This window comes from Leptonychotes weddellii, chromosome 7 (genome assembly GCF_054177405.1).
Source record: "Leptonychotes weddellii isolate Sample4059 chromosome 7, ASM5417740v2, whole genome shotgun sequence".
Taxonomy (NCBI): Eukaryota; Metazoa; Chordata; class Mammalia; order Carnivora; family Phocidae; genus Leptonychotes; species Leptonychotes weddellii.
The window spans coordinates 72871311-72896458 of record NC_138375.1 but is presented as its reverse complement, the minus strand read 5'-3'; the positions used below and the strand labels follow the sequence as shown (position 1 = coordinate 72896458).

Here is a 25148-nt window from a genome sequence, read left to right as displayed (position 1 = left end):
TATGATTATTTCTTCTACAACATGATCCATGAAGACAAGCCAACAACTGGAAAAAAGTCAGCTATCCCGAGGCTGGAAGAAAAACAATCTGTGCCATACTTACTGACAGAGCATGCACTGGTCTGCAATAGGTTTTTCCAGGGTAATTTCAACAAATGTGCAATTTCTGCCTTGTATGTTTGCTTTAGAACAACTCCCTTATGTGACTCCTCGGTATCGGGTGCCTGTTTGATGCCAGGTACCGTAATAGGTGCTAAAAAGATGAAAATTTGTTTTGTCCTTCAAATATTTCAGTCTTGATAGCTCATAGGTAAGGAAAGGCAACTTTAGGTAATGGAAAAGACAAGTATCATAAAATTGATAGGCAAATGCTTGTGTGTTGCTGTAATATGACCCAAAATAGTTTATTTGGGATGTTCTGTTAACTTAAATCAGTAAGTTTTTAAACATTGTGGTATGTGTGGAAGTGACTTGCTAAATTCTCCAGGGACTAAAAGAATTGGAAGCAAGAGTTTCTGTCCTGTAAAATCTCATAAAACTCTTCTCCGTTCTCACATATGCTTCACAGTATTCACCTGAATATCATGCCATTTTGGTTTTTCCTGTCTTTATATATGTATATATGTTTTCTTTTAGGTATCTATATATGCTGTACCAGAAAAGATTGGTCAAGTTCACCATGCCTTGGAAACAACTGTGAAGCTTCTTGAATTCTATCAAAATTACTTTGAAATTCAATACCCACTTAAGAAATTGGGTAAGAATCAAACAGTGCCTCTGATTTTCATTACCATTATAACCTAGATTCATTTTACAAATGTTTTGTAGAAAACTTCTGCCAACGTTATTTTAAAAGAAAACTAAGAAACACTTAAATCTTTAAAAATTGTCTATATTTGTTAAGATTATTCAGATTCCATAAAAGCATCTGAATGTGGAGCTTAAAACATTTAGAAGTTTATGGGGCTATAACAAGGGCTTATACAGGTGCTGTGTAAGTGGGAATTTGCTTGGGGCTTAGTCTGGAGTTTGACTAATTCTAACCTCCTAAGAAATTCCTGATTCAAATAACAAAAACTGAGTATTGGGAGCTCAGAAAAGCAAGAGCACGTCAGAGCTGTTTAACCTGGAGCTAGATAGAGGAATGTTGGATCTGCACTTTATCCTCCTTGCTCTAGAAAGTTGATTCATTGTAAAGGAATTAGATTTGTCTTCCTTTGCTAAGGGACAGAGGAACAGTGAATCTATAGGGATGGTTCAGGTCTTTCTCAACTGACTGACAAGTGGGGAGCATATAAGACAAGAGTAGGGTTCCATTTGCTGAGTATAAAAGGACCTCACCGCCTCTTGATACACAGTGATAAACCAATGGGTAAAATATTTTTATTTAGGGTGCCTGGGTGGTTCAGTTGGTTGGGTGACTGCCCACAGCTCAGGTCATGATCCTGGAGTTCCGGGATCGAGTTCCGCGTCGGGCTCCCTGCTCGGCGGGGAGTCTGCTTCTCCCTCTGACCCTCCTCCCTCTCATGCTCTCTGTCTCTCATTCTCTCTCTCGCAAATAAATAAAAAAAAAAAAAATCTTAAAAAAAAAATAAATAAATAAAAATATGTATTTTTATTTAGGGAGTGCCCTAGATGAAGGAAAGTTGATGACTTCTTTCTTCTTATGTCTAGATTTGGTGGCTATTCCTGACTTTGAAGCAGGAGCAATGGAAAATTGGGGTTTGCTCACCTTCCGAGAAGAAACACTTCTGTATGACGATAATACTTCTTCAGTAGCGGACAGAAAACTGGTTACTAAAATCATTGCTCATGAGCTATCCCATCAGGTATTAGTAGCCAAGGGTATTATATTTCATACCTCTGTTTTATATCCTAGAGTTTTAGAGTAGATTTAGATGCTAATAAGAAATTGAGCTTTTTACTGTAGTATTGCCTTCTTCATAATAAAATGGTGTTTTCTAACACAAACTTGATTTTCAAATGAAAATGCTATCTAATGTTTGTATAGGATTTTACAGTATATAAAGCATTTGCACTTCCATTATCTCACTTTTCATAACTGCTCTGAGGTAGGTGATAATCCCATTTTACAGATGTGGAAACTGAGACTCAGTTTAAGTAAATGACTTACCCAAAGTCACACAGTTAATACTTGGCAGCAGTGGGCTTGAAGAGCCACTGTCTACTCAAGATCTGCCTCTCCTTTCTTGCCCTGTAATAATGGAGAGCTTTTTCACCCCTGACAGATGTCAGCTGCTCAGTATAGCTTTGTGGTGGAGAGACACTTACCCTAAATTTCACTCTGTTCTCACAACTCTTGGACTGTAGTTGTCAGGACTAGATTTATGTTTTCTTCTCCTGCTCAAACTGTGTTCTTTGTTAATTTGGGAGAGGGAGGGTACTCTTTGTATGACAAGGAGAAAAAGAAAGAAAATTATGTGGGTATGTGAACATCCTGTTTTCTTCCCCAACACCTTGTCTTTCTTTTGTCCCTTGCTGAGGGGCTTAACAGTGTTGGGTATAGTTTGGGGGTGTCATGATGGAAGGGGGACGTGGAAGAAGAGTAGCACATGCTCTGGTCAGTTTGCTCCCTGTCTCAAACACCGTATGTGTGCAACTCTAGAGCCCTTGTGAACACTTCATAACCACCTGACATCTGAAGCACATCCTTATTGACGGTTATGGTTTTGGGCATGTAGCCAAGTTGTCCTTTAGGGGATGTCCTCTAGGTCTGTTATGCCTGGGGCCACCCATCACCACTTCTGTTACTTCTACTTTAAGACTTAGAAATCATATTCCTCTGAAACAGGTTTAAAGATAATATCTTTGAAAAGCATGTTATTGTAATTCTCAAAAGTGTTTCATTTCAATACCTAGTAACATTATTTTGCTGCTGGTTTGAGATGAGCCCTAGGCCACACTAAATGGCATACCTACCTGTTACCTACCACTCTCAATTTCGGGGATTTTTGAGATACATTTTTTTTTAGGAGAGTCTCCTATCATTGTTTTCCTTCTTATTGTTATATCATAGAAGGAGACGTTTGAAGATCTTTCTGATTTCCTTTATTTATATGCATGCCAACTATCTTAAGGAACATTACTTGAATTCTGTTTTGAATCCTGTAAATACCGTCCTCTGCTCAGGTGACTGAGGACAAACATGAAGCATGGGCTCTGTAGGAAAATCTGTCACATACAAGTTTGTTTCTTAGTTGTCATGGATGGTTGTAGATAGAATGGAAATAATCTTACTAACTTGATATTAGAAGGTAGAAGAATTTCATTATCTAGGAAATAACACTTTTAATGAAGTAGCTAAAAACTGTTTTTGTTTACCTAGTAAACAATGTGTGTGTTAATTTGATAAATATGCTAGTTGTGTTTCTTGCTTGTTTTCCCATTCAACAGGGTAAAATGTTAAAATTTTTATTTTCATTTTAGAGTGAATGTATACAAATTTTCTTGTAAGTCTTTAATTTGAACATAGTTTCTTTTTACTAATAACTGTATTTTTAAGTAATTATAATCTGGGTATAGGTGATTAATCTGACAATTCAGTTATTAGAACATTTTTAAGATTGTAAGTATTGTGTTGGTTAGTAGTTTGTTTTTTCCCCACAGTGGTTTGGTAATCTGGTTACAATGGAGTGGTGGAATGATCTGTGGCTAAATGAAGGGTTTGCTACTTTCATGGAGTATTTCTCTTTGGAAAAAATATTCAAAGAGCTCTCCAGTGTAAGTACACCATTTGTTACACGTACTGTCATATTTGCCATTTGGAGAAATGAAAGTATTTCTAGAAAGATAAAATAAAATTGATTCTTGTTACTGATAAATCTTCTACCTCTTCTACAGTGAAAATAAGCTTTTATTTACTGATATGTTTCATTGAAAGCTGAAGTTATGTGAAATTATTTTATACTTTGTTAAGATGAACATTTTAAATCACTTTGCTACATTTTATTTTTAAGACATGTGGCCCTTCTCCCTGAAGGAATTTAGATAAAGTTGAAAAGTCTTTTTTGCAAAACAACTTTTTATCGTTTGTATAAAGAGAGAAAAAAATTAAGACATTTGGTAGCAATGCTATCTCTCTGTTATTACTGTGATCCTTCTTGTCACAGTGATACATAGATTGATACAGACAAATAATTTGCCCTGTTAAGGTACAAAAGCACATTTTGTGCCCTTTTCAAAGACTTGGGACATCATTCTGTCATAGAGAACATAATAATGATACTGTGTTATTAGACCCTGGAGACGTTTCCTATCCTTAGAGCTATTTGAATATACCAGGCCATGGTACAATAGGTATTGCCAAATAATCTAAACAATAGGTGGGAGAGTATAAATAAAGATCCCATTCAACCCTAAAATTTTATGACTTTGTATTAAACTTCCTGGATATATGATCCAAGGCTGCTTCAAAATAGCGATATTCTTATGAGCTTTTAATTTGAAATTTTTGTGTAAGGCCTGTTCAGAAACTTCACGTGGGTAGAAGGAACTCCTTTTCAGCTAGAATACTAAGCAAAGTATTCTAAATTTATTTGTGTTAATTAAGCAGTGAGATACACAGTTTCACCACTTGGTGGTGCCCAGAATGTTTAAAACATTCTAATGTATATTCTAGGGGAACTTCTCTGCTGAGCTATCAGTGAATTCTATTTAAGTGTTATGTTTTATTTCAAATGAACCTTGGTTAAGGGAAATGTATATTATCTTAATAGAAACCTCCTGGACCATACATGAGAAGTCGGCTTAAGGACCAGCTTTTATTTTTGTTTTTTAATTTCAGATGTTATTTTAAAAATATACACTAACCATTTTAGAATATTTACTTTGATTTTCTATCTGGATTTGACAAATTTGGTTGCTTTAGTAATAGATTCTTGATTTATCCTTGTGGTGTGGTTTAAGAAACAACGTTTTTCATGTGGCTGGGGGTTATAATTTTATTTTTAAATTTACGGAATCTGAATGAAAGTTGCTCTATTCCTATATTTTCAAAAGCTTATTTTCTGATTTAATAATGATCTTAAACAGTAATTAGTCTAATTCATATAAATAATTACTATACTTGCCTTTGCCTTTGATACTTTTCATGGTTTCCTAATCTATTTGATGTTTTTGCTAGTATGAAGATTTCTTAGATGCTCGATTTAAAACCATGAAGAAAGATTCCCTGAATTCATCTCATCCAATATCATCATCATCTGTTGAGTCTTCAGAACAGATTGAAGAAATGTTTGATTCTCTTTCCTATTTTAAGGTACTGCTCCCCACACCAAGTACCTGGAGTGGGTTTCAAATGAATTTCATATGTGAGCAAGCTGCATGATTTAGATTACTTTAAAGATTAAAGATTATTTTAAAATTATTTTCATCTATGCTTTTAAACTTTAAGATGTTTGCTTCTATTTAAATCTTGGTTTTAACTTTTCTGGGTTTTTCTCTATTTCTCTCTTCTCATTTAAGTTCTCTGACTGGTATTCTGGGCAGTTAATCAGATCATACAGCAATATATCTTTTATTTTTTTTATTTTTATTTTTATTTTTTTTTAAAGATTTTATTTATTTATTTGACAGAGAGAGACACAGCAAGAGAGGAAACACAGGCAGGGGGAGTGGGAGAGGGAGAAGCAGGCTTCCCGCCGAGCAGGGAGCCCGATGCGGGGCTCGATCCCAGGACCCTGGGATCATGACCTGAGCCGAAGGCAGACGCTTAACGACTGAGCCACCCAGGCGCCCCACAGCAATATATCTTTTAAAGTTTGTTCAGTCTCCAGATCTACAGGTAGAATATACCCAGGGAATGTTCTAAGCAAGCCCTTGGCTGGGTTATTGAGAATTGAGGCAAGTTCCAAAGTCACAATTGCCAAAACATGTAAACAAAAAGAGATTGTAGGAACTAAAAACTAGATTGTTAGGATCAGAAACACAGACTCCAGGTTTGGGAGTGAAGCAAAAACAGAAAACTAGAAACCTGATTAGGATCACCATAGGTCAGGGACACCTGGGTGGCTCAGATGGCTGAGCGTCTGCCTTTGGCTCAGGTCATGATCTTTGAGTCCTGGGATTGAGCCCTGGTTGGTCAGGCTCCCTGCTCAGCGGGGAGTGTGCTTCTCCCTCTCCTGCTGCAGCTTCCGCCCACCCCTGCTCTCTCTCTCTCTCAAATGAATAAATAAAATCTTAAAAAAAAAAAAAAAAAAGGATCACCGTAGGTCAGAGAACAGAACAGTGCCACTCACAATTGTGGTGGGAGTCATGAATGTTTGGACTTATTTGCCTCCTTGCTCTGGCAGTCAGATTAATTGATTAATAAACGAATTCCTGTACTGGACAGAAAATATACACAAAACATGTGAGATACAGTCCATATCATCAAGAAACTCGAAGTTTAGGTGGTGGGTACTTGTGAAGCAGTAAGAGATGATGTGTGTGGAATAAATGGTATAGACTTTTTTTTACCTAGGATTATGAAGAGAGCTTTTTTGGAGGAAAATGGAAATTGAAGGGAATTAAAAAGAATACAGATAAAGAGGAATGGGAAGCACTGAGTAGGGCAGGAATGAGGCATTGAAGTCTACAAAGAAAAAGTCAGGAATACTAATGGGCAAGACATTTTTGTTTAGGGAGTAAATGCTTGACTGCGGTGGAAGCCATATGTGGAGTAGGGGAAAGATGAGAAAGGTAGGTTGGGGCAGGAATTTGGACTTTTTTCTGTAAGCAATGGGAAGCTTTAGAAGATTTTCAAACAGAGGAATTCCTTGGTTAAAGTTACTGTTTAGGAAAACTAATTTGTTCCAGCTCACAAAGTAGATTTAAGTGGAGGGAGACCTAAAGTCAGGAAGTTGCTGCTAAAGTCCAAGCATGATGTGGTCAAAGTGTGAAATTAGGAGTGGTAGTGAAAGTGGAAGGAAAATGATGAGTGTAAAAACACTGGGTGGAGGGAAGTTGTGGAAGGATTTAGTGACAGGATAAGGCAGGTAAACAAAGGGGGAGCTGTGTTTTCCAGGTTAACACCCGAATGGCATGGAAAATGGTAGTACTGTTAACAAATAAGGAATCAGGAGTTTAATTAGCTATATTAAATATATTCCAATCAGAGCTGCTGCTGTGATTTTTAAAGCCCGTATTGGATCTGTTGATAAAATGTTTAAACTTGTGGTTCTGTTCTTCTCCAGAACTGTTAATTCAGGATTTGTTTTGACAGAGCTCTGTCATCCTCTGACCCCCACCCGCTAAGCCCCGAATTCAGTGTCTTCTGATCATGTGGTCTCCACAGCATATCTAACTCCTATCAGTATGGTAACTACTTATTTCAGGATTTGGGAATCTGGCAAATATCCCACATAATTGGGAAAAGTAGGACACTGAGTAATTTACCAATATTGTATGCAAGAACAAGTAAGCGTCACTAGGGAAATGTGTTGGACAGACATATTCTTTCTGGGTTTTTTAATCTCCAAGCCTAACTCTGATGTAGGTTGTCTGCTGAGATCAACTAGGAAGTAAATTTCTAAAGAAAAGAAAAAAGGTCTAAAATTTAAATGCAGGGGCCACCAAAATGAGGTGGTTCCATGGAGATGAGGATCCAGCAAGGGACTGAGAACGATGGCCAGTGAATAGGGGGAGAATCAAGAGGGGTGACGCCAGGCGAAGTGCAGAAAGACTCGAAAGGGGGAGTGAGTGATCAGTCATATCAAATGCTGCTAGCAGGTTGATAAGATGAGTGTGGGAATTGCTATTGGTTTGACACCATGAAGTTCTCCAGTGACCTTGATAAAAACACTTCCAGTGGAGTGATGGTTTGATGATGGCTCTAGAGAAGGTGGTAAGAGAGCAAATGGAGATGGCAGATGTAGACAGCTCTTTCGAGGAGTTTACCACAAAGGGCAAATAAGAAATAGGGTGATAACTGAAAGAGGCATGGGGTTAAAGAAAGGAAGGACATGTTTTATTTGTTTTAAATGAGGAATGTTGCATAGTTTTGTTAATGGGAATGTAACAGTAGTGAGGGAAAGTTGGTGCTCCAGGGCGAAAGGGATCTGTTGGGAACAAGAATGAGTACGTATTAAATTGATAGAACAAGTAGCACCCTGAAGCGTGATATAGAAAAAAGGGAGTAATCGGCATTAAATTCCGTTGTCTGTATCTGATCATCCTGATGGCTTAATACTGCTACATTTTTACCAGAAATGAAATTCAAAAACTATTTGAGTTCCTTCTGTTATTAGGTGTTGTGTTAGGCACTGGAATTGAGCTTTTTGGATTTTCCCTCAATTAGCATACAGTCTAGAAGAGGGAATAAATATATATCTATGTCTATAAATACATGTTTAAATGTGTATCTATCTAATTGCTCTTGAAGATGGAGAACTGCTTCTATCTCGAAGCAGGGAAGGCTTCACAAAGATGTTTTTTGGAAATGATGACATATTATTCAGCGATGATCCAGTGTCACTGAAGAGCCTTAACAGTTGCATGCCGGGTTCGGAATTATTAGTGTATGCTTCCTACCCTGTACATTCATTAGTTCCAAGCATATTTGAAGTGACTCTGCAGGAAGAAGAGAGATCTTGGTTATTTTAGCAACATGATATACTAAAACTTGAAATTAACATACTCCCCAGCAGAATGGCTTTTGGAGCTCTGTTTGTTTATTATCTCTGGCAGTGAACCCATGAATTCAACTGGTATTGTGAGCACTGGGATGGGGATTCCCCAGAAAATGTGGCATGCTTTTCTATTAAAGATATATTTATAAACACTTAGCTTTTTATCATAACACTGAGACAGGAACCAATAGACCACATAAAATGGCTTTTAGTAGAATGAGTACACATGGGAATCTACTCCCATTATTCTTTTGTCAAATCCCTTAAAATAATTTTTCAGACAATTTGAACACAATTCACATCTGATTATATGACAGTAAATAACTGTATTATAACTGGGTTCTCTATATGTAAGAATATACTTAGAATAATTATATTTTGAATTTTAGGTTCTCAATTCTATAAACCTATTATAGTCTATTATTTCCCCCCTTTTCTCACTTTTTTTTTTAATAGGGAGCTTCCCTCTTGTTGATGCTGAAAACTTATCTTAGTGAAGATGTATTTCAACATGCTGTTGTTTTTTACCTGCATAATCATAGCTATGCATCCATTCAAAGTGATGATCTGTGGGATAGTTTCAATGAGGTAAGTGACCTGAATATTTTACTTAGTTCTTAGAGAAGAGTTCTTCTATTTATATTTTTATCAAGTATATAACTAAGCTATGGTACCAAGGGTAGTTATTTGAGAGAGAGGGGGTTGGAGCACAGAATTAAAGGTCAAGAAATGGAAGTACTCGTCTTAAGTGTTGAGATTATCGTGTGTGGCCTTGTATAACTACTTTTGTTCTATACCTTAATCTCGATTCATACTTTGTAGGGAAGTTGCCCTTCCTGAATTAAGATATATTACTGTATTTTCTTTTTTATTTATTTATTTATTTATTTATTTATTTTGAGAGAGAGAGAATGAGAGACAGAGAGCATGAGAGGGAGGAGGGTCAGAGGGAGAAGCAGACTCCCTGCCAAGCAGGGAGCCCGATGCGGGACTCGATCCCGGGACTCCAGGATCATGACCTGAGCCGAAGGCAGTCGCTTAACCAACTGAGCCACCCAGGCGCCCCCTTTTTTTTTTTTTTTTAGATATATTACTGTATTTTCATTATTTGATTTTTTTCAAAAATCTATTTAACTTTTCTTATTCTTTTGTATCTTTATCTACCTCTGATTCATGATTTTTTTCCTACACTCTGCCCTGTGAATCCTCCTATCTTTTGTGGCCCTGTTCCTACTAAGGCCATCCTTATAGACGATATATCACAAGCTGACTGCCATGGGCTACATATTGCCCTTGGATCGTTTTGCTGTTTGGATTTTGTTGTGTCTGCAAATGTTCTAACAAGCAGTGCAGTTAGGTTTGAGTTAGGCTTCAGAGCAGTGCGTGAACCCAGCCTGCATCGTGCATGTATGCTAACTGCATAACCCTTATGAGCACTTCAGTATGTTACCCTGATCCAGATCAATGGTTCTTATGTTTTAGAAGATCACAGACATATTTGAGACTTTGATGACAATTCTGGACATATTCCCGAGAAAAATCACATATTCCTGAGAAAAAAAATTTTAGGGCCCTGGATTAAGAACTCCTATTCTGGGGGCACCTGGGTGGCACAGTAGGTTAAGCTTCTGACTCTTGGTTTCGGCTCAGGGTCGTGGATCTCAGGGTCATGAGATTGAGCCCCATGTCAGGCTCCACACTCAGCGCAGAGTGTGCTTAAGACTCTCTCCCTCTGCCACTTCCCTCTGGGCATGCTTGCTTGCTCTCTCAAATAAGTAAATAAATCTTTAAAAAAGAAAGAAAGAAAGAAAACTCCTACTCTGAATCTTTTCCGTATACTCTCTCTGCTTCCTTGTCTTATCTGAAACCTTGCGTTTTCTAGCTCTTAACCCTGTGCCCAGAAGATATGCCTTCCTTCTCTCTGAGTTCTCTTTGAGAAGATGGATTAGTCCCTATTACTTAAGAGTTGCTTCCAAATCAGTTTTTTCTCTCATCATATGGTAACATTTCAATTGAAAGCCACATTATTTACTTTATACTTATTGCATTGTCTGCTGACATTTAGACTATATTTCTGCCTTTCTGACTGACTTCAGCTTTTGCATCATAATGTTTTCCTATCCCAACCTCGTTCCTAACATTATCCTCATGTCTTTCAGCATCCACATCAAATTATGCACTGGCCTTCTCATTTCTGTCCTGTTTCAAAGGCCCAAAAGTGCCTTTGGCAAAGTTTGTTTTCTTCCCAATCCCTTATCTAGAAATGAATAGATCAGAGCCATGAGAAATGTAATATTAATATTGCAATGAATTTGGATAGATTTGATCCATCTTTTCTGCTTTAAATAAATGGGCATATGGAGGCTGAGGTGAGGCCTGCCATCGTGGAACAATACTGTTACCAAACACTTAAAGTGCTTAACGATTTTAGGTGCTTGAAGTTCAAATCCATATGCAACCTAGAAAAATGCTTGGAATTAGAAGGTTAACTCACCTGCTTTAAAGAGATAGTTGTTCCAGAATTTCTTCTTAATCATTGATACCAGTGTCGTAGGGACGGTGGGCTTTAGAGGGTCTGTGAACCTCTGACACTGCATTCTAGATTTTGTAGATACATGGATGCAGTTTCTGAGAGAGAGCGTCTGTGACTATCAAAACGGGTAACTACTGTTCTCTGGAGAACTTCACGTCATGGCACCCGGCCCATTGACATCTTACTCTGCCACTGTTTTCTGGCGCTCCCACGGTATTAGTTCTTTCCAAGATGGATGCTAACATGTACAGAAAGCAGAGGGTCTGGGGAATAAAGAGAGATCTGGACACAGGCTGACTCACAGGAGAAAGTAGCTGTGTTTCTTACTCTATAGAGTATTTGCCATGATTCATACCTTCTAAATGGTGGTATTGTGAGCTGAAAGAGTGCTTGTCCCTACTTAGAGATTTAGACAAACACTCAATGTATTTCTTTTTCAATGCAGGGTTTCTCTCCCTTTCTCTAGTTATCACTTAGTTCTGTTCCAGGTGACTTTCCTTTTAGCAGCTGCTCATTCACTTAGATTAGAAGTGTAAATTTAACTCCGTATTCATGCTTCTGGCTTTCTATTAACAGAACGGGTAGTCTTCATAGAATGTGGTAGGCAGAGAGGGAAAGGTACAAACTGTAAAGTTTTTAATCTATTCATTTTTAAGCAAAAAGAATTTATTCTTTTTTTTTATAGATCACAAACAAAACACTAGATGTAAAGAAAATGATGAAAACCTGGACCCTGCAAAAAGGATTTCCTTTAGTGACTGTTCAAAGAAAAGGAAAGGAACTTCATGTACAACAAGAAAGATACTTTTTAAATATTAAGCCTGAAATTCAGCCTTCAGATACAAGGTACATTGCGGCTTTCTCTTCCTGCTATCTCTTTTGCACCCTTGGGTTAAAGTATTTGTAATCACAAGTTCCTATGAAACTTAACAAGATTATCTTTTTTGGAATAGCTTGAAAAATTTCTCCTTCCTGCCAAAAGGGGAAAAAAAGAAAAGACCGAATAAATTATGTGTAACTGACTGAAATACTGGAAAGAGTAATAATCTTCCAATGTTTTCTTTTTACAGCTATCTCTGGCATATTCCATTATCCTGTGTCACTGGGGGAAGAAATTACTCAAAATATCCATTGGTATTTTTACTGGACAAGAAATCAGGTTTGACTCTAATTAACTCTTTTCTGATAGGAAATTTTAGACAGCGTATTTTTTTTTAAAACTCTGACCTAGCAGCAAGAAGGAGACTATACTTTCCAAAGTGTACACTCTCTGAGCTGGTTTTAGGAGTCATCTATATGAGATACGACTAAAGTGAGATTGGTCCATAGGTCATGTGTGAAGTTAGTCTTTCTTGTTCGTGGGAAATAAGGTACAAAAAGTTGTGCTGAGTGTGCTAGCAGCCTTGGTAGAAAAGAGCAAATGCTGTGTTTTTTTATATCCTAGATAAATATCATATGTTATCAAGTATAAAGTAGCAGAAGCAGAGCAGTCTCTTAAAGTATGCTCTGCCACCTACTTTCTAGAGGTGAGCTTGGGCAACTGCATTTCAACAAGCACCTTAGGTGATTCTTATGCGTGTGATAAAGGTTGATTCATGATCTAGATTTAGAGTAAATAATCATTACAAAATGTCCTGTGAACATAGCATAACACATTTCGTTAATAAGAAAATGGGGCAAGAAATTATGATTGCCAAGAGGGGGATAAGAAAATGTGAAGATTGTATATGTTGTTGGACCCATAGGAGTCTTTGAAAAACAAAATTGAAATGTCCTTTCTGACCATTTGTTAAATACCACTGTGAATGCCACACCGTACACCCTCTTAATTTGCATCCTGAAAAATCATGAAGATCCTGGGTCCTGCAGGAACCATTAGTGATACTCTAGATTTATGGAAAGGGAAAATTTCTTGTTTGAATTTGTATGTGGAGTTCAAGCCTATATTTTTGAGAGGGGAGTGTAGCCTAGTGGTTAATGGAATGACATTGGAGCCAGGTTGTTTGGTTCACTGGTAGGCCTCTAGGTAGTTCTGTGACTCTCTGAGCCTCATTCCCTCAGCTGTACAGTGGAGATAGTGATCATATTTTATAGTGTTATGGGAAGGATTGAGTTCATTTATGTGAAGCACCTACAATAATGTCTGGCATGTGTTATGTGCTATACAAATGTTACTTGTTGTTATTCATGTTATTATTAAAAAAGACATCTTTAAACACAGTATATCCACATTACATAAAATCTAGAAAATGGAGAACAGATCACCTCATCGCAACTATTCTCATGATTCTTTCCTTCTAATGATTTAAAAAATATTTTTACTTAGTTGATACCATTGTGTACAAATGATTTTTATATCTTGCCTTTTTAAAAAAAACATATACAATATTTGATTTCATCTTTCTTTACTGTTGGACACTTGATTCACCATTTGTCTCTATTAAAAAAAAATGTCTCAGTAAAAATTTAGGGTCTTAAATGTTTTGTCATTATATGAACTTCTTCATAGGAATGCTTCTCAGAAATGGAGACTGTGGTATCTTTTGTGATTGAATATACATTTCTAAGTTGCTTTTCTGTGATGTGGCCATAATTTACAATGCCGGTTGAGGTATGTGAGCATGCCAGTTGCACTGCAGTTCAAATAGAGTGGAGTGTTAAGTCAATCTCATTATTTGAAACGCTAAGAACACTTGATAATGTTATATCTTTGATTAATATAACATAAGCAGAGGTGCAAGGAAGGGCTGCCTTCTTTGATGAAGACAAAACCCCTTACTTTTAAGTGGCCTTGGAAGGACAGCCCCTGACTAAAGAAAGGACGCTTAATCCCATCTCCCTTTTTGGACAGATAAAGAAATTCTCCAAACCTCCCGATAGTATATAAGTTTTGGGTGGTGTTAGAAATAATTGGACAATAAGAAATCTGCTTTTATTTACCCTTAACTTTTTTAGCTCAGTTTGTATGTGAGCTTTTAAAACTCTTTTTTAAGATCCACATCCCAAAGTCTAGCCCCTCTTGTCCTGGTGTAGCCTTTTCTCCCTCCGCCCTTCCCTGGCACTCGGTGCTTCTGCTGTATAGAAACCGTGCTCTCCTGCCCTCGCACATGCTGTTTGCCTTCCTGGAAGAACACCTTTGCCTCCCCACGCCCTCGATTTACTGCTCTTCCTTCTTCAGATCTCAGCGTGCCCATTGCTGGCTCCAGGCCACCTTCCCTCACGCCGGGACAGGTTAGGTGCCTACTTTTGTGTTCTCATAATGCCCTCTCCTTTTCTTCTTTTGATACACTGTAAGTACTGTTTCACTTATGTCTGTCCCCACATTAGATGTGTTCCCTATTTAAGGGAGAGGTCGTGGCTATATGAGTCACCTTTGCGACCTTAGCACCCAGTAGGCTCACAGATATTTTTTAAATGAATAAATTTTAGTTTGTCATGAGGTGACTCAATTTCAGATCTCACTGTAAAAAGGTTTAGGAAAAGAGCATTCAAAGCCTGATGAAGTGATAACTTCTATTTTCCTTCCTTTGAAAGTATTCTCGATAAAGGGGAATATGCAAAATGTACTATAATATAATTGGTTGAATCGGGAGTTGGAACTGAGGCAACAGATGATGAAAGCAGTGTTGGTTACTTCTTCTTCCCAAATGTCATTCCCCCCGCTGCCGCTGCTGCCGTTTTAATTCCTGGTTTTGAGAGTCCACACTGAAAATGTTCTGTCCTCACAAAACAATGATTGCCCCTGAAGACGGTTGGGTCTTCTTGGTTCCTAATGCTGTGGTGAGAAGTACTCTTATTTTAATTTTTTTCTAGTCTCAAAGGAAATGTAGCAGGGACAATGACTACAGAGGCTTATTTTTTGCCAGATGACTTTAGTACAGTGTGTTCTCTTGGTGATGTGTTAAATGTATAGTATATTTCCGTGTGTTCTAATGCCAGGGTTGCTGGGTTAGTCCATTTGTTCAAATACAGGAGTTATATTTGATCAGTATCTTTGTCACTTTTCCCCACATACATGAATTTTGAGTGATTAATAGTTAGGCATAAGATGGTGTGAAAGGGGCCATTTTTTCAAGCTACGTATTGAGGAAATTACACTCAAATAGTGAGTGTCTCCCTCTCCCTTCTCTTCCTTTTCACCCCTTTTCCCTCCCCATCCCCTCTCTCATCCACATCTTACTCAGACCTAAGCTCTTTAACTATAGGATCTTTATATTAAATTGAATGTGAAACATTCATGATATCACTGTGCCAGAAGGATGTATCTGAAACTAGACCTGTCATTGTCTTTGAATGAAAGGCATATTTGGAAAAAAAGAATAAGGAAGGGCATGTAATTAAGATATTTATCATGTACCATCCTTTGCTCTTGCCTTTTCCCCCCTAATAAAATAAAGGAGAATAAAGGGTATTGGAGAAAGGAATGCTTTTGAACAAGAGGGGATGTAGTTCAGCTGCGTATATTGTTCTAGGCCTCTAGAGCAAGCTGCGCAGGCGATTTTTCAACTTTGTTGTAAGAACTTGTTTTTTGTTTCTGTGTTTTAATGTTTCTGTATAAAACAGTAGTTGATTTTCGTAACTCATTGACAAATGGTTTTTAAAATCACTACTAAATTACTTCATCTGGGCTTCTGCCATACAAGATTGGAGTTACTCTTTTTTAATACTCAATGAACTGTGAAAATTGAACTCTTAATCTGTTAATGATTAAGATAAATTAAAAACATATGAGGGTAGTCTCATCCACATTTGAGCTGTAGTATGTAGTTACCTCCCTTGTGTGCAAAACTATTATTTTTTGATACCTGTGGTTTTAAGGTCTTCATTCTGGATCATTCAGAAGACCTGAAGGAGACTAATATGTTGATTCTTTAAATGATAACTCCCCTCTCTCTGCTGTTGGCTGCACTGCTTTATATTCTGTCATCCAGATGACAGTAATAATTTCAAGTACACTCCCAGCTGCCTTCCTCCTTTTTACCGTCTGGACTTGGCCAAAGTAGCAACACGGCAAATTGCTTATCAGCCAAAATACACTGTATTTCAGTATTTTCCTGCATCCATCCAGTGGAAAAATTGCCATACTTCCATTTCTTGCCTCTTTTTTTGGCAAAGGGAGGTTTGGAGCTCCTTAGTCCTTATTCCCAAGGTTCTTTCTTAATAAAAGCTCTGCAGGAAATTGTGTTGGCTGACCTGGAGAATGTCAATATTTTTGCCATAGTTAATGATAAAGTTAATTTTATTAGTCATTGTTTTTTAAAACGTCTCCAACCTAGAGCATCTACTTTGTCCTCACAATAATTCCTTAGAACTGTATTCTGCTCTATGAAAAGGAATAAATCCTATTAATGTAGTTGATCTTTCCCATCTGCTGCTGTATCAGCCATAAAATACAAATTACTATGGAATTTTCTAGTGAAAAAGACTGATTATCTGGTATGTCATGTTAAGACATGAGCAGAATGTAAGTCTTTTCCATATTAAACATCCTTTGTAGTTTCAGTAGAATTGGACTAACTAAGGTATTAAGAGAATCTGATAAATTTTAATAATTCATGCTTTTGAAGTTTATAGACCCTGAAACTTCAGGTACCAAATTTAAATGTGTTCCTAAAGCATTTTATGTGCAAAAACGGTCATACAGAGTTATTATGGTAGTGCAAATTTTAAAATAGCCTAAATATTTCCAAATAAGAGATGGGTTAAACTGTGGTAGGTTTTTAAGTGGAATTTGTGAAGATATTTGAATACTGCATATGAAGACAGTAGAAAAATGGCTCGGCGTAGAATCTGATAGGTAAAAAAGCAGTATAAAGATAAATGCATATCTATCCACTATGTGAAATATTACATCAACTAAAACGTGTATCAGAAAACTCTTGGCATGAAATACACCCTACAAAGCTATTATTGTCTGAATTCAGATTATTTTCCTTGTCTCTGTTCCTCTTCAATAATTTTTAAAAATTAGTACGCCTTACTTTAAAATTGGAAAGAAAACTTACTTTGTAAACATCTATAAACCTTATTTAGGTTTGTTTTGAAAACATTTACTTTGACATAGTTATTTTGTCCATTCATTTATTAATTCATCAAGGATTTTTTGAGTGTCTGCTAGGAACATTGTTCTGGGCACTGAGGGATTAGCCATAAACAAAATAGTAAGCTCATGGAACTGTATTCTAATAGTAAATCTGGAGATGCTTAGAGGCATACCCTTAACTATTATATTAAATCCACGTCTTGGGCACCTGGGTGGCTCAGTTGGTTGGGCGGCTGCCTTCGGCTCAGGTCATGATCCTGGAGTCCCTGGATGGAGTCCCGCATCGGGCTCCCTGCTCGGCGGGGAGTCTCCTTCTCCCTCTGACCCTCCCCCCTCTCATGTGCTCTCTCTCTCATTCTCTCTCTCTCAAAATAAATAAATAAAATCTTTAAAAATAAATAAATAAATAAATCCACGTCTTTGTTGCCAACTTACTTAAAGGACTTTTCTCGATAGTAATTTAAAGGATTTTAAAAATTCCTAGATATATTTTGTAGTAATATATTTTTGTAGTCATATATTTTATAACTCCTTATTAATTGAAATCATTTTATATAAGTTTCCAACAATTCTTCTAGCATTTATGTATGTAATGGTAGGGACCCAAAAAATGCATATCACTTTCTTATTATTTTAACTGAGTTATTTGTTTGTGCTTAATGAGATCTTAATCCTCCCCTAATACTTATTTTTGTTAGCTTTGAATTATGTGACTTTTCTAAATGGCTTCATTTATTCTTCCTCCAGTGTAATGAAAGACAAAGGCTGAGATGGAACACATTTTACATAGTTCTTTCACTATCTTCCCTGCTTCCTCACCCTGCACACCCTTACTCTTTCTCCCTGTTTCTCTCCTCCAGCCACAATGAACTTGGGAGTCAGTTCAGTGCATGGATAACATGTACACTTTATCTCTGGGCCTTGAACACTTAGGGTCCCTCATCACCTGCTTAAAACACCTGTATATCTTGAACTCTCAACTTGGATGTCATTTCTTCCCAGAAATCTCTCCTAACCTCCACTAGGTGGTGAAGCATTTCTTGTATGTTCTTCCATAGAATGCCATGTTTTCTTTTTCCATCAATAACATTTAGATGATACTCTCTTTGCCTGGCTACATTAGAGTAAGATCTGTGGAAGAAGGGGCATTTCTACCTTTTTCACCATTAAATAAATAATTGTTAAATGAATGAGTGGTAAATGGTAGGTATTCATCCTTTCCGATGGCTGAGTAATATTCCTCTGTATATATGTACCATATCTTCTTTATCCATTAAGGAGGGCACGTGATGTGATGAGCATTGGGTGTTATACGCAACTAATGAATCGTTGGATACTACATCAAAAACTAATGACGTACCCTATATTTTGGCTACTTGAATTTAAGTAAAAAAAAAATTTTTTAAATGAATGAGTGGTGATCTTTGCTAACATTAAAATAACTGCACTAGAAGGCAAACATTTAGGTTCTTAGTAGAATAATTAAATGTAACAATATACTATATTAACTGAAACAAACAAAACATCCATTCAATACTTTTTCTTCCCCTGTTATCTCTCCTCTCTCTCATTTTTCGGTCTGTATTAGATGTCATCAATCTTACAGAAGAAGTGCAGTGGGTCAAAGTCAATACAAACATGAATGGCTATTATATTGTACATTATGAGGATGATGATTGGGAAGCACTAATCAAACAGCTGAAAACAAATCCTTATGTCCTGAGTGACAAAGACCGAGCCAACCTCATCAACAACATCTTTGAACTTGCAGGGTACGTGTGCTTGGTTTGGGTTGGTTTGTTTGTTTTTAAACAAATGTTTTGCTGAAAAGAACACTTAAGAAAAACAGTTCAAAAGAACTAGCACATGTATTGCCTGTTAGGTGTTACTTGTTTTGGATGATTGGGAAGATGTAAGATATAATCCTTGCCTTCAAGGGTGTTATAATCCATATAGAAACATCCACTACAAACATAGTGAACAGTTAAATAACAAGATTTAAGTAATATCTTAAGACTTGTCCATACCAACAAGTAGGACACATGTTTGCTGAATAAATTAATGTAGGAGTTCAGGCTTTATTTCATGAGAGAATTCCTTTCAGATAACATTTAGTTTAGGCATGAGGCTTAGTGCCTACCCGCTGGTTTGAGTGATGTGTCTGAGAGTTGGGGCCTTCTTACTTCTGTACAGCTTGCCTGCTAACCACTCCGTGCATTACAGAGTCCCAAAACCATGTATGGCAGTGATGTGTATAGATATCCTCTGCATAGTAAGATTACCACCTTAGGCTGTTAATGGGTCTAGAGACACATGGAATATTCAAAAGTGTTCTTTCTGACTGTGCTTGACCTTCTTATTTTGGTTCATTTTTTATGAAGTGACCTTACATCATCTGAGCCATCATTGTTTTGATTTCTCCTAAATGGTTAATTTTTAAAATATACTCACCATAAATTCACAGTGGACTTTGCTGTAATAAGTTTGACAAATTCCCGTACAAATAATGAAATATTTTCTTTTTGATTCAAATCCTCTTTATGCCACTTGTCCTCACTTGGTAAATATAATAAATAAATAAATAAAATTAGTACTCTTCATCTTTTCCCACTTAAGACAGTGTAATACTTTTCATGAGTCAGTAGCAATTTACAGGTGACTTAGGGAATAAAACTTGAGCTCTTGTGTATCTTATGAAATGTATCTTTAACCTTGGGTCATACACATGAACTTAATCAAAGATAATAATATTTAGTCTAACTTTACAGAATTCCACTCTAAGCTTAAATTTTAGTTCTTCAAGACTCACCATCTATTCATAAAGTTTTTCTGCATGCCTATAGAGTTCCTCTCCCTCAGCATATTGACTTTTCTGTTCTATTACCCTTTAGCCTAGGCAAGGTATCTCTTCAGAGGGCCTTTGATTTGATTGATTACCTTGGAAATGAGACCTATACCGCACCCATCACTGAAACCCTGTTCCAGACCGGCCTCATCTATAACCTCCTTGAAAAGCTGGGATACATGGATCTGGCCTCAAGAGTGGTGGTAAGTCTCCCTTATTGCCAGCATGTCTTTGTTGCTTGCCTTTAATGTTGTCATTCACAGTTCTGTTCAGCAGAGTAATAGGCTGAAAAAGCAACCAGCCACGGTCCCTTTTCTTCGTTTTCCTAGTTGTGAAATCTTTACTTTGAATCATAATGACATTGCTTACCAGGAAGAGTTGATAAAAGGCTTAGCATAACATGGTCTTGTTTGAATATCAAATTAAAGACTTCTGACCCTGACGTCAAAATGAGGTCACATGAAAAAAAACCTTCTCTATTCAAATCCCGGCTCATTTATATAGTAAATGCTTGAAGTAGGTCCTTTTGCAATGTGGTGTTCCCCATTGGTTTCTAGGTGGTCATTGTGAAATGACAGTGATGTTTGTACTGAGAATATTCTGTTTTAGGAGTCCTTACTGTGACCTCTTACGGAGGGTGATGCTAGTGGATATATTTCTCTGCAGAGTACTAAAGGAATCTTGGCATTGGTGACTGCTTTACCTTTTTTAAAACCAGTTGCCTAATTAGTATTAAATTAGATTTAATACTAATCTTGCAGTATTAAACTGTTGACAGAGTAAAAGCTTGGGAGGAAGAGATGAATTCTTTGTTTCATCTTCTTCTCTGAATCAGCACATTCTGACAATAGGTTTTGCTTTGGAGACCGGTCAGGTTTTCCAGAGACTAGGCAAAAGGCAGCTTTCAGAAAAAGGAAGAAAGTATTGAACCAGAAATTAGAATGTCTTTTAGGGTTTCGGTGTCCTCACTGGTGAAAAGAAGAGGTTGGATTACGTCTTTTTTTTTTTTTCTTTTAAACAACCTCCTCTCTGCCTCTTACTAGGCTGTTGCACATCTTCTGTGATGAGTTCTCCCATCACACACTATTCACAGCGGGGGAGGCAAGGCACAGCTGGTGGGCCGTATGGAGCTTGAGAAGCACCCTTCCCCCCAGGTCTCTGATCTGACCCCAAAGGAGCCACCCATAAGTGTGATGCTTAAGTTAGATGATTTCTGAGGTCTTTTCTAATTGTTAAGATTTTTATCATTCTTCTGTATCAGAGGCTGTCTCTTACCATCCTTAATAAAAAACAGTGTCTTCAGAATGTGACTCAGCCCATTGTAAATACTGAGCGAACAAATGAGTGAAACACACCAGAAACTGATTCATTTCAGTGCTTGTTATATTCTGCACACCATGCTTAAGTGCTTAATGTAGATTATCTCGTTTAATCCTCACACAATGCCGGACAGATATTTCTACCCCCATTGGATAAATGGGGGGACTAAATAACTTCCCCCACATCAGTTACCTGGTAAATTACAAAGCTGAGCTTCAAACCCAGATTAGTTCCACTCTGAAGCCCAGTTTGTATTATGTTGCTGTATTTTAAATTAATTTGTATTCTAGCAATGTCATCTTTCAAAGGATACCTTTGGTTGGAAAAATCAAGGCTGTTTCTTTGCTGCTATCATTTTTTTAAACTGAGATTATAAATTAAAACCATTTGAAAAACTTGTAGACCATGTGTTTAAGGTTTAAGATGACAGACCTACATCTAGTGCCCTTGAAAATAAAGTTGTCAACTTAATATTTGAGATTTCTTTTATATCCAAAATGTTAATAAAATTTTTTTATAGTATTTGTGTGCATTTCCAAGAAGTATGCAAATAACTTATTGGTCTCTTTAGGAGACACTTAGAATCCAACACCGACTTTGTACTATTAGTATATGAAAGAGATTGGCTTTTTGGTAGCCACTTCAGCTACTATAGATGGACATTTGAGTTGTTTGCAGTTTGGAGCTATTACGAATAGCATTGCTATGAATATTCTTATATATATCTTTGTTGCATATATGTATGCATTTCTATGGGGTATGTGTCTGGAAGTGGAATTGCTGAGTCATAACATATTTATAGTTAATACTGTACTATCAAATCATTGTTCAACGGTGTATCAGTTTGTGCTCCATCAGCAGTGCATGAGAATTTGAGTTCTATTCTGGCTCTATATCCTTGTCAACACTTCGTATTAATAGTAATCTTTTTCCTTTTAGCCATCTAGATGGATGCATAGTGGCATTGCAATTTTGGCTTTAATTTGTATTTCCCGGGCCTGGGTGGCTCAGTTGGTTAAGCATCTGCCTTCTGCTCAGGTCATGATCCTGGAGTCCCAGGATCGAGTCCCGCATTGGGCTCCCTGCTCAGCGGGGAGTCTGCTTTTCCCTCTGCCCCTCACCCCACTCTCGTGCTCTCTCTCAAATAAATCAATCAATAAATAAAATCTTTAAAAAAAACTTTGTATTTCCCTAATGACTAGTGAAGATGAATTCCTTTTGATTTGTTTATTGACCATTGGAGGTACACTTTGGTTATGTGCCCAGGTCTTTAACGTTTTTTCTATTGGATTTTCTGCCTTTTTCTGATTGATTTGTAGAGCTCTTTATATATTCAGGATAGGAGTCCTTTGTTGCTCATGTACATTTGCAAGTATCTTCTCCCCCTCAGGCTTGCTTTTTCAGTCTCTTAATGATGTTTTTTGATGAACGTAAATTCTTAATTTTTGTGTATGAAATCTGCCAACCCACAGGTATTCTCCTTTGTTCTCTTCTGAAAACTTTATGATTTTACCTTACACATTTAGAACTATGATCCATCTGGAATTGATTTTTGTGTATGGTATGAGTTAGACACAAAGATTCTTTTTTTTGATATGGCCATCCAGTTGATCCAGCACCAGTGTGCTTCATTGTATACATAGATTTTTATATTATTGAATTTTTATGATTACTTTGGAGGTTATTAGTGCCATATCAAATCAACACCATTTGGGGTAGTAATTTAGTTTCCTTCAGCTGCCAGAATAAATTAGTACAACCTTATTGTCTTAAAACAACAGAAACGTATTCTCTCCCAGTTCTGGAAGCTAGAAGGCCCAAATTAAAGTGTTGGCAGGGCAGATGGATTCCTTCTGAGGGAGAGTCTCTTCTTGCATCTCTCCTAGCTTCGGGTGGTTGCCAGCAGTACTGAGCATTCCTTAGCTTGTAGATGCACAACTACAATTTCTGTCTCTGTCTTGACATAACATTCTCTCTTTGTTTCTGTGTCCAAATTTCCCTGTTCTTATGTAGGCACCAGTCAGTAGATTTGGGCCCGCCATAATTCAGTAGGACTTTATCTTAAATCGATTACATCTACAAAAACCTATTCCCAAATAAGTTTACATTCACAGATTCTAAGCAGACATGAATGTTGGGGGGACACTGTTCAACCTAGTATAGGTAGCAATAAATAACTTTAGTACATATCACTCATTTTTTTTCTTTCTTTTTTTTTTTTTTACTATTGAAGGATCATGCTGGTAGTGAATATACTTTAAGAGTTAGCAGAATGTTCTTGAAGCTGCCCAGCTAATTAAATTTCATGGTGGCAGAAGCCATTCTTCCCCCTGCCTCTCTAATAACTCTTTTGAGAGCCTAGTGTCAGAAAGCCCTTGATACTTACCTCAGGCAGTCTCTATGCTGTGAACACAGATGCTAAATTCAATCTAAGGAGTTAGATCTTCTGAATATTTTCTTTCTTTGACACTCGAGTAACTCTGCGTCATCATCCTAGATGATGATTTCCAGTTTGCTGGGCAGGCATGTATTTATTAAGAACATACGTCAGGCTGGGGCCCAGGGGACGGATGCTTAGAGGACAAGGGCAGGCTTAGTGTGTGTTTGTGAGCCTATGGGCCCTTGTATTGCTGGAGATTTTTCGTACACTTGATTGTTAGTTAAAAGTCAGGTTAGCTTTAGGTCATCAAGAGGGAGAAACGGTCTCTAAAATTCGGAGGGCGTTCTGGTACCATCAAAGCTCTCAAAATATAAAATCTGATACTATAGTTAGAGATGGAACAGCAGACATTTCTGAGTCCTTGGATGCAATCTTCAAATAGTATTTGTGATTAAGACTGGTATCTAATTAATTTTTTATGTTGTTGTCACCAGAGCATTATGGACATATACTGGTCATTTTGTTATCTAGGCTGCACATACCTATATAACACATACATCTATATCCCATTTTGTGATGTATGCTGTGGTGTTGCGGGGTGGATAGGGTCTGGAGGCACTTTTGAATTTTGTCAAATCGTTCACATCTGATGTTAACATCTAATCCCAACATCTGATCCCAGCCATATTCCTGTTTCATCACTTGCAAGTCTGTCATTCTTTTACATATGAGGGATTGGTGGGGTAAACGTTTTGCAATAAAAGCTGACACTTCACTTTTAAGAAGCTGAGTTGACCCAAGAAAGAACTCCCTGGGCATATCAGTGTAAAATTAAAGCAGTAAATCAAAATGTAATACATAATGTAAGTGCCACCATCTTTCCTGTCTGTTTTATTTTAAGAATCATTTTGTGTAACTGTTCTTGCATTTTATTGCGTACCCAGTGTTTGTAGCTTGTATAACCTCTCCATTTATTTTCTCTCCCCACTTGCCATTTTCATTTTATGAAATCAGAGGATTGGATTCTATTGTTTAATGAGTTTAAATTAAAAAAAAAAATTTAGAACCATGGAAAAACAGGTTCTCTGTTTGAAGCACTTGCTTCAATAAAGAAGCACTTGTTATATGATTTATTAATATTAAAAATATAACCTGGATTACTTATAAAAATGATAAAGTGGGAATTTTCTAAAAACAGAATTATTTTTAAAATAAAGCCTTTTGCTCTGTTACATTATCATTTGAAATATATGTAAAATCAACTCCTTGGGGATTTCATCTTAAATATTTGGTACCAGAAATGACTTAGTAAAACTGCACCCTGTAACTTCAGCGGAGTAACTGCTCAGGAACTAACTAGCCTTAGCACCTTCAAGTGTCAGGCTTCCCTCGCTTCCAGT

At 37.1% G+C, this 25148-nt stretch overlaps 1 protein-coding gene across 6 annotated transcripts in view; it reads left to right on the top strand.

The window, feature by feature from the left end:
* The window catches only part of LNPEP (leucyl and cystinyl aminopeptidase), a 90605-nt gene that overhangs the window by 49705 nt on the left and 15752 nt on the right, over positions 1-25148 (top strand). For all 6 annotated transcript variants that reach the window (XR_014147044.1, XR_014147043.1, XR_014147042.1 and 3 more), the window contains exons 5-13: positions 637-757; positions 1675-1829; positions 3628-3741; positions 5144-5278; positions 9084-9215; positions 11846-12006; positions 12231-12319; positions 18792-18975; positions 20095-20251. Coding sequence is in view for 2 of the 6 variants with exons in the window: in XM_081826513.1 (XP_081682639.1) it covers positions 637-757; positions 1675-1829; positions 3628-3741; positions 5144-5278; positions 9084-9215; positions 11846-12006; positions 12231-12319; positions 18792-18975; positions 20095-20251 (1248 nt within the window). In the remaining 4 variants the exon portion in view is untranslated. The remainder of the gene's footprint in view (positions 1-636; positions 758-1674; positions 1830-3627; positions 3742-5143; positions 5279-9083; positions 9216-11845; positions 12007-12230; positions 12320-18791; positions 18976-20094; positions 20252-25148) is intronic.